The following is a 9,653-nucleotide window of genomic DNA, read 5'->3' as shown; positions in this document are numbered from 1 at the left end:
TGTGGCCAATAGCACCGGTTGACATAATCATGAGTGACACCTAATGCGATATAACAACGACGATCACTTCATTAGCCTTCAGACTTGTCAACAGTAGACTGTGAGATCCCACATCAATTGAAGGGAGGAATGAAACGCTAATAGACTGTGAGATCCCACATCAATTGAAGGGAGGAATGAAACGCTGGACCCTAAAGAAGGGTGGATTGTGAGATCCTACATCAGTTGGAGAATGGAACAACAAATCATTTTTGATAAGCGTGTGAAAATATCTCCTTAGCACACGTGTTTTAAAAACTTTGAGGAGAAGCTCGAAAGGAAAAATCCAAAGACGACAATATTTACTAGTGATGGACTTGGACCGTTACAAATGATATAAGAACCAGACATCGAATAGTGTGCCAACGAGGACGTTGAACTCCGAAGGGAGGTGGATTGTGAGAACCCACATCAGTTAGAGAAAAGAACAAAACATTTTTTGTAAGAATGTGAAAACATCTCCCTAACGGATCCACATATCCATTTAAAAAACCTCGAGTAGAAGCCCGAAAAGAAAAGATCAAAGAGAACAATATCAGCTAATTTACAGGCATTTCCCTGTTCAAATGATATATAAACGGCACAATTAAGCTAATTTACAGTACACGCCAGTCCAGTAGCAGGATTTAAGCAACATCTGTACAGTACCAAACGTCTAAATAATTGAATCCTTATTGTAATGAACATCAATGAAAAAGCCTATCAAGTTTATTCACCTAATGGATTGAAATCACCATGTTCCTTCTTTGGACATCTTAAGAAAATGGGTCAGAGTTATACTTGGGATCTCAACCATGGCCTTCTTCTTCCTTGTTATCCGAGTCATCTTCGTACACCCAGCGCCCTTCGACTCGGGAACAGTTGCAGAATCCAGATTGTAGAACTACCAAAAAAAAAAAAGATTCGTATGATGCCAAGAAAATGTTCGCCAAATAGAAGATGAATAAAGAACGAACAGCTTCTCGTGGTTATAAATCTACGATTTACCAAATATTCGGTTCGTTTTTATATTTCATCCTGTATACATTAGAATCATTTCAGGTCAGATAAGTTGCAACGAATCATGTTTGTGTGAACTGCTTTGTAATTTCATGATTAAGCCATTTTTTCAAATTGAACACAAAGGGAATACCTCACAAACTCCATGCAGCAATAATCTGTGGAAAGGATCTTGAACCCGCAAAGTTAGGACGTCTTGATTACTAGAGTCTGAGATGAATGATCGTATGCATTCCTGAAGAAATAAAATGCAGACCAAGTTATTAAGTTGTAACAGCACAAACCCACCGCTGGCAGATATTGTAGAGAGAGGCTTAGAGGCTTCCACACCCTTATAAGGAATGCTTCGTTCTCCTCCCCAACCGTCTAGCTTGGTGAACAAACCCACCGCTAGCAGATATTGTAGAGAGAGGCTTCTAAAACGCGTCTGGTAGAGAGAGGCTTCCACACCCTTATAAGGAATGCTTCGTTCTCCTCCCCAACCGTCTAGCTTGGTGAACAACCAACATTCTGACCAGAGTTCTCCTACGAAAACATACCTCAAAACTCTCAACAAGCCCTGGAAGAAAACTACGACGAAGTGCCTCTCTTGTTCGACTCTCTATTCTGCGCCAGGCATTCAAGAAAGCCATTTTGTCAGCATCAATATGACCCTTTCTCCTAGCGGATGAGTTCTCCAAGACTCCAATGAGCTTAGCCTAAAAAGAAGATCATATGACCCTTTAATTTCAAATGCACATCACCCAGGCCCTTCTTTGGGTTCTTTGGAAGGAACATAACCAACAAAAAAATTTGGACAAGAGCAGCCCTTAGGTTTTTTTACTTCCTGTAGCTGCACTTCCCTTTTAAACAATTGGGAGAGCCTTTTGTAATCACCAAGGATGTTCTATCCTTTTTGTAAATGTCGTATATCAATGAAATTGTTTCTTATAAAAAAACACGAGAAATGTTTAACTCTATTGAAGTTAAAAAGATAAGAATTATAATGGTAACATGAAAGCCAAAAAAAAAAAAAACCTCTTTATCCATATCAATACTCCTGAATTTGTCCCAGTCTTCTGCGTTAGTCATGGAGAAAGTTGTGGGCCGTACATCGTCACCTGCAAATTAATCTCAAACCATGATGAATCCTTTCACCAGAGTGAGGAACTTCTAGGCTCAAGTAAAAGAATCAATAAAAATCAGCATAGGAGAGATGAGAGCAGATATAGCCATTACCTCTAAGAGTTAGCAACAAATCCACTAAATATGGAAAAAAAAAAAATGTCTTGCACAAATCAACTCAGAATAACATCAATAAGAAAATAACCAAGAACCGCATACGAAAGTTAAATGAGCATAATGAAAAATGCAAAATCTCGATTGCTAAACATGGCTAACAGGCTACTAAAATTCTTACTGGCGCTGAGTCTTATAACCTATCAACTGGCGAATTTCAAAATACCACTAGTTAAAATAAATGACTAGAACACTTTCCAGGATCTAATCATCCAAAAATATCTAGTTCATACCACTTTCCCAGTAATCTTATGATTGAAAGTGTATGATCGAAAGGTTCTGGTGGTCTTTTAAGACAGGAGTTACGAACTTTCCTTGGTTGTAATGAACTAACGGATAGTTCCATTTTGTACTTTGAATCCTATAATGTAAGATGACACGAAGTGATGGAAAAACGACTCTAATTTCAAAAAAATTAAGTATCTATATCACAGAAGTAACTCTCATCACAACTTGCATAATATGGAAAGATTCTTTAGATGCATTATATACCCCAAGGCGGTGGAGCAAACAAGCCTCTAATTTCTTCGGCATTCAAACGAGGAACAAGCTCCATTAAAAGTCGATCGTTTAACCATCTGCGAGACTTCCTATTAGTAACCTGATAATAAGAGAGCTATCATCAGTATCACACAGGTAGAATTCCAACTTCCAATTAGAGTATAGATCGCAAATGCTAGACACAACTTTGCCACATGAAAACTACTCCAAATGAATCTGCAAAGGAGACCATATTTTGGCATGGAAAACAATCCATAAATTTTGGTAATATTTCTTCCTTAAGTAACCATATAAATGAACTACCAATATCCCAATTCAAAAGTAAACTTCCAGTTCATCCAAAGCACATTGCAAGAGGATTATGTTGCATTAACAAAGCTAAAGACAAGTGAGCAGTTCACAGAACAGTCCTGAGGGAAGTAATTAAGCTCTAAGAAGATCCTTTATAACCGACCTTTCCAGTCAAGCTCTCCAGAAATTCAATCTTTTTCTCGATGGACATACCCCGAGAATTCTCATCGCCTGTGAAATTAATCCAATAAGACAGTCAGAGAGAAACATAAATCGATAGAGAAAATTTTTAAGAAATCGTATCATCGAAGCAGAAAATTATTCAAATGTGTATTACTAAATCTAAATAAAGGATCGTTTATTAATCGGCAAATGCTATTTTAATTAGAAGAAGAAGTACCTTTAATTGGATCGCTGAGAGGGGAAAAGGTGAAACGATTCTGTTCTTGGTTAAGAACATCAGTGGACGCCATGATTGGAGCAGAAACTGAGAATCCAATCGAAGCGCAACTTGTACTTTTAGGCCGTGTCGGATGGGATGGAAATTTCTATTTCGGAGGCTGATTCGCGCTGGATGAACCGACGGAAAAAGGAGAATCGGAGAAGGATGAAGATGAGGGAGATCAAAAAAGTAGGGCAAAATCGAATCGAAAGCTTGAAAATGGAGGAACAATCAAACAGAGGCCCTAGAAATTGAAAGAGGAACAGAGAGAGGGATTAGATTCGGAAGAATATTCTGTTTCAGATAGGATTGAAATTGAGAGACGTCTTTCTCCGCCGCTCACCGCCACCGAGGCCGATTCCTGAAATGACAGAAATGCCCTTCAGACGGCAACAGAATGGCAGACCCGACCCGACCCGACCGTCATCACGGTCGTGATCCGACCAATTTTGACGATGTTTTTAGGGGATAACGTGACTTGGTATTCTTACTAAATTAACCTTCCGTACAAGATAAGTGTTTGAAAAAAAAAAAAAATTAATTAATTAATTATTTACATAAATAAAATAAAAACAATAATATATAATTTTATTATATTTACCAAATTTTAATTTAAATAGAAATTAAGATTTTTATATTCTCAAATCAAAATTTCATTTAATTTTTTGTATCGAAAAGTGTGAGATCCCATATCAGTCAGAGGGGGAACTGGTAATTCCTTATAAGGGTGTGAAAACCTCTCCTTAATAGACACGTTTTAAAATCGTGAGACTGACGACAATATGTAACGGGTCAAAGCCGACAATATGTATTCACAGTCGACTTAGACGATTAAAATAATAATAATAATAATAAATTAAAGTTTTCCGATCAAAATGATTAATGAAAAAGTAATTAAATTGATAGTTGCATTATATTTTGCTTTATTGAAAGTATTTATGATGAGTAATTTTCTTTTAAAGTCATATTCATATCTCTTTATGTTAATTTCATTGACATTTGATGTATAAATTTCATAAAGTTAATGGAAAAATGAGAAGATTTAAATTAAGATCCTTCTTTTGAATTAATTGTTCTCGAGGTAGTTAGAATTTGGCCCGTCAGTTCATAATGAACCTGACCTAACCATAAAATACTGGGTTGAGTTGGTTCTAGTTGTTCGAGTAATTTATTCAAAATTTTATTTTCAATGTTCTAGTTATTTATGTTAAAACGTTGAATTAAGATTTGCAATTCAATTTCAGTATGAGTTAAGTTGAATTGATCGAGTTTTTCGAGTTATTAGATCTTTTGTACCCCGACCCACTTATCATAACGTGGCAGCATCCTAATAATCGTTCAATTAACGTTGAAATCTCTCGAGATTCACATTGCTCCTATTGAAAAAGAGGGCTACGACTCATATCCCTATGATACTTTAGTTTGGTGAATGTGTTCCCATTGATAGGGACGACGAGTATCAGATCCAAACACTCTCGTGATTAAGAAAAACTTAAAAGAATTGAAAGTTATTACGAGTATCTTCCTTTCAGTGGCACGATCATAAGAACTTCAAAGTTAAACGTGAGTCGTTCTATATTGGATAACCTCTCGAGAATTTTCTTAGAAAACATGCGAGTGATGACAAAATATGATGAAATGACTCGTGTTGGTTTGTGGGAATAGTTTTTACTCTTAAAATCGAGAGGTAAATAGCGTGACGATGTTACAGCGAAATGTCGAGGTCATTAGTTATCGAATTCGGATTTCGATTAAGATTATATCTTAGTAGAGAAATAATTTTAAATATACTTTAAATTGCCCTTTTTGAATATGTTATGGAAGAACCATATCTACACAACACATATCATGGGTTATATCAAAGCAACAACTTGGCCAAGGGAATCAAATTGTGTCTTACACTAAAAAAAAAAACGATCGTTGTCACGCATCGTACGTTGAAAGGACTAAAAATTTTCTTCAATTATCACAATTATACGGCTAAAATTATTTGATTACGAATTTGAAGTGACTTTTACCAATGATCGTTCGATTCTAAACTGATCAAAATCAAATATAACTTTTGGGCTTTTAGTGTGTTATAGTTGTAATTAATACGAGAGACGAGAAAATTCCAAGGATCTGGAATTAGCTGTACATCAACAAAATATTAGGTTAAAAGTTCTAATAGGTCCGTAAACTTTCAATTCTACATATAATGTCATATATACACCTGACCTAGCCCAAACCCGCCACTAGTAAATATTGTCCGCTTCAGCCTATTACGTATTGTTGTCAATCTCTAAGTTTTAAAACGTGTCTACTAGAGAGAGGTTTACACACCCTTATAAAGAATATTTCGTTCACCTTTCCAACCGATGTGAGACTTCACAATCCACTCCCTTTGGGATCCCAGTGCTCTCGCTAACACATTGTTGTTCTGTGTCTTGTTCTGATACCATTTGTAACATCTTAAGTTCACCTCTAGTACATATGGTCTGTTTTTGCCCGTTACGTTTAAGAATGTACTAGACTTCTTTCAAGTTCTCGGGTTAAATTTTTTTCGAACTAAACTTGTGATTTAATCAAAATCCGTGTAGAAAATATTGCAATCAGTTCAAAGATCGAAAATGGTGGCATTTAAAAACTCAATATTCGAAAGCTAAAAAGGAGAAAAAAGTCATATATTCTTATGCAAATTTGCCATTACTCTACGGCATATAGCTCTATCAAATCAATCATTCCAAGTGCCTTTATGAGTTTTATATTAATTATTATCATAAAAAATAATAGAAGATATGATAGCCACTCCACAAATGAGTATCATCTTCAAAGATTTTGAGTACACATTTGAATATCAAGTCTATAAAAGGCATACCCCTCCTTGACCCATAACACATTGCAAATTCTACTCATTTTACTTCAAAACTTTCAAGAGAAAGAGAGATTTAAACACTAAATTTGCCCTTTAAAACTTCATTTTTGCTCCAAGAACACATTTTTTTTTTATCAAATTCTCTCAAAAGGTGATGCTTCTCTCTCTATATGTTCATATTTTTATTTTGTTTGATATTTTTTTGATTTTGTTTGATAAATCATGAAATATTAGGGTTCATCATGAATGTGTCTACCATGTTCATGAGCCAACAAATCACTCAACAACCATTGATAAATCTTCCCCCTCGAAGAATTAACACCAACCCTTTCTTCAACGTTAGGAAGCTCGAAAAGGAGAAGGTGGTGATTGTGATTGGCGCCACTGGAACGGGAAAATCTCGACTTTCGATCGATATCGCTACCCGATTTCCGTCGGAAGTCATCAATTCTGACAAAATGCAAGTCTACGACGGTCTGGATATAATAACAAATAAGGTCACTAAACAAGAACAACGTGGTGTGCCTCATCACTTACTTGGAATTATTGATCCTTTCTCTGATTTCTCGGCTACCAACTTCTCTGATATGGCTATGCTTTCTTTGGACACTATTCTCGGCCGTGACCGTCTCCCAATCATTGCTGGAGGCTCGAATTCTTACGTTGAAGCTTTAATTGACTCGAACTTTCAATCGAAATACGAATGTTGCTTCCTTTGGGTGGATGTGTCAATGCCAGTACTTCATTCCTTTGTATCCAAACGAGTTGACAAGATGGTAGCGAATGGGATGGTCGACGAGGCCGAAGAATTCTTCGATCCGGTTGGTGATTATTCTCGTGGGATCAAAAGGGCAATTGGGGTTCCCGAATTCGACTCGTATTTTCGATACAGATCATTATTAAACGACGAAACTCAAGAGAAACTTTTGCAAGAAGCCATATCAAAAGTAAAGAAGTACACATGCAAGCTAGCATCGAGGCAAATGGGGAAGATCCAACGGCTGAGAAACATCAAGGGGTGGAAGATACACCGGTTGGATGCGACCGAGGCCTTTAAAAAACAAGGGAAAGAAGCAGAAGAAGAATGGAACAAGCTCGTTACAGTGCCTAGCACGACGATAATCGACCAATTTCTTCACTCGAACGTCATCACCACAAAAGTCCCGACGAATTTAGCGACCCTCCTCGGCCTGCCGAGGAAGAGAAGTGCAGCCATTGCAGCTGCAACTCCTTGAACAATGAAGCCAAGAAAATGGTGCACATGGAACAAATTTTGAAGGGACTTCCAATGCTATAAGATCAAATATTGGACGGTCAAGATTAAAAGGGAATATATACATTACAAAAGCTAAATCATTTAGAGATGGTTCTATATTGTGTGTATTTTATTTATCATTTTTCTCTATAATATCATAAATAATGAAATTTTGTTCTTATTAACGATCGTTTCTTGATTTTTCTCTCGAAATTATTCATACCCATCTACGACCATTTGATCGAGATCGAGTAGCTATAACAGATTTATTTAGAGATCGGAATCCTGTTTCGAGTACACCTATTTTAGTAGCAACTGTTCTAAAGTCGGTAAGTCTAGTTCAAAAGCAACTTTACTTGATATGTCCCAATCAATGTGCTTTATGATGAAATTGTCATCTAGTACCCATGTTGCTAAAGTCGATTTTAGAAATTAGGTGTCTAGAATGAAACTCGCAAATCTCTTCTTTATGACACCAGTGCATTCGAGTTTGTTAAGCAGTTAATAGATAATGCGTTGTCAACCTCATGGTTTTGAAACGCATATATTAGGGAGACGTTTCTACACCCTTATAAGAAATGTTTTGTTCCCCTCTTTAACTGATGAGAGACCTCACAATCCACTCCCTTGGGGCCCAACGTCCTCGCTGGCACGTCGCCCGGTGTCTGGCTATGATACCATTTGTAACAGTCTGAGACCATTGTTAGTAGATATTATCTGCTATGACCCGTTATGTCTCGTCAAAAAAAAAAAAAAAAAAAAAAACCTTCACATCCTAATCTACCCCTTAAATGATATTGGGAAGAATCTAGTCTTGATTGCCTACATTAAAAAAAATCTTTGTTTGATTGACATCTTTGTCCTAATCTACTTTCTTTTTAACTTTTTAACTAATGAGACACATTGAATGAAGTCATGAGTTCAAAAGAAATGTAAACAAGATACCTATTAAAATTAAAATCAAAACTTCGAAGGATACACTCGAGATATTAAGGTCAATAGACTATGCATATCAACGTCTTAGTTGAACTTTGAAGCACGAAGAAGACGACATAATGCATGACATTGAACTATGAGATCTCGCATCGATTGGAGGGAGGAACGAAACATTCTTTACAAGGATGTGAAAACCTCTCCTTATAATATACGCATTTTTAAAACGGTGAAGTTGACAACAATACGTAACGAATTAAAATGGACAAGATATACTAACAATGAGATTTAGACATTTAGACGATAACATAACAAAGCAAATAAACAAAATAACAGTAAGATTATAGAGTTTAGAATTAACCCCGAGTCGTGTTCGATCCACCAATTTATGGTCGAGTTGAGTTGACTAAAATACAGCAATTCAATTCTTGTTCGACGATTATACTTCACAACATAGTGGGTAAATAGTTCTATCTTGCATATTGGAACATATGCACCCGAAAGACTTTCTAAACCCAAACTAAACCTCGAACCTCATGTTTGGTCCAACGAGTCCAATTTCTAATACATCGTGCAACGGTTCTCTTTGCCTTGCATTCATGTCCGTCTTATACATATGGTGCAATATCAAAGTACTTAAAAGCCAAATTTCCTAGTCACTCTTCCTATTGTAGCATTGTACAGCATTGTTCCTGGTTTTTCAATGTCTTTTGCAGATACTATTCGTTTCGGCTTCGCCCCGTAAGAGGACTTGATACCCGAATTCCCAAACCCGCCTCAATCATCTAATTCTTCTTCCCTCAAAAAAACAAACATTTGGGACTACTTTTCTTCGTTTTTGAAGCTTGATAAGAACTTCAAAGTATATGGAAACTAATACAAGTAATAAAGAGTAAACATGCTTCATTTCTCAAACAAAACAGAACAAAAGGCTAATAATATCATTAGGTAGTAAAATGTTGTCACCAATCCAGCAAAACAATTACAAGGCAGCAGTAAAAAGGTTAAAAGCTCATCAAAACCCACATTTCACACAGCAGAAACTTAATCTCAAACCCCAA

General features: G+C 36.4%; 2 protein-coding genes across 2 annotated transcripts; one reads left to right on the top strand and one right to left on the bottom strand.

The window, feature by feature from the left end:
* Window positions 1-574: 574 nt before the first annotated feature.
* On the bottom strand, window positions 575-3,855 carry LOC111779218 (uncharacterized). The gene is made up of 7 exons (XM_023659315.2): window positions 3,509-3,855; window positions 3,272-3,339; window positions 2,809-2,917; window positions 2,056-2,138; window positions 1,578-1,736; window positions 1,172-1,273; window positions 575-922 (listed from the first exon to the last, which is right to left on the bottom strand). The coding sequence occupies exons 1-7, from the start codon at window positions 3,579-3,581 to the stop codon at window positions 770-772; spliced, it is 747 nt and encodes a 248-aa protein (XP_023515083.2). The 5' UTR covers window positions 3,582-3,855; the 3' UTR covers window positions 575-769.
* A 2,451-nt stretch (window positions 3,856-6,306) lies between these two features.
* On the top strand, window positions 6,307-7,844 carry LOC111779083 (adenylate isopentenyltransferase 3, chloroplastic). The gene is made up of 2 exons (XM_023659142.2): window positions 6,307-6,555; window positions 6,639-7,844. The coding sequence occupies exon 2, from the start codon at window positions 6,647-6,649 to the stop codon at window positions 7,637-7,639; it is 993 nt and encodes a 330-aa protein (XP_023514910.2). The 5' UTR covers window positions 6,307-6,555; window positions 6,639-6,646; the 3' UTR covers window positions 7,640-7,844.
* The last annotated feature ends 1,809 nt before the right edge of the window (window positions 7,845-9,653 follow it).

This window comes from Cucurbita pepo, chromosome 17 (assembly GCF_057944985.1).
Source record: "Cucurbita pepo subsp. pepo isolate OVF chromosome 17, ASM5794498v1, whole genome shotgun sequence".
NCBI classification, from domain to species: domain Eukaryota; kingdom Viridiplantae; phylum Streptophyta; class Magnoliopsida; order Cucurbitales; family Cucurbitaceae; genus Cucurbita; species Cucurbita pepo.
This window is presented reverse-complemented; position numbering and strand designations above follow the sequence as displayed.

Excerpts from the sequence above, each read along its gene's own strand:
- LOC111779083 (XM_023659142.2), top strand. The coding sequence starts at position 6,647 with ATGAATGTGTCTACCATGTTCATGAGCCAACAAATCACTCAACAACCA.
- LOC111779218 (XM_023659315.2), bottom strand. The coding sequence starts at position 3,581 with ATGGCGTCCACTGATGTTCTTAACCAAGAACAGAATCGTTTCACCTTT. Across the intron at positions 2,139-2,808 it reads GTTTGCTCCACCGCCTTGGG|GTGACGATGTACGGCCCACA; the intron begins GTATATAATGCA and ends ATTAATTTGCAG. Across the intron at positions 1,737-2,055 it reads GTATTGATATGGATAAAGAG|GCTAAGCTCATTGGAGTCTT; the intron begins GTTTTTTTTTTT and ends TCTTCTTTTTAG.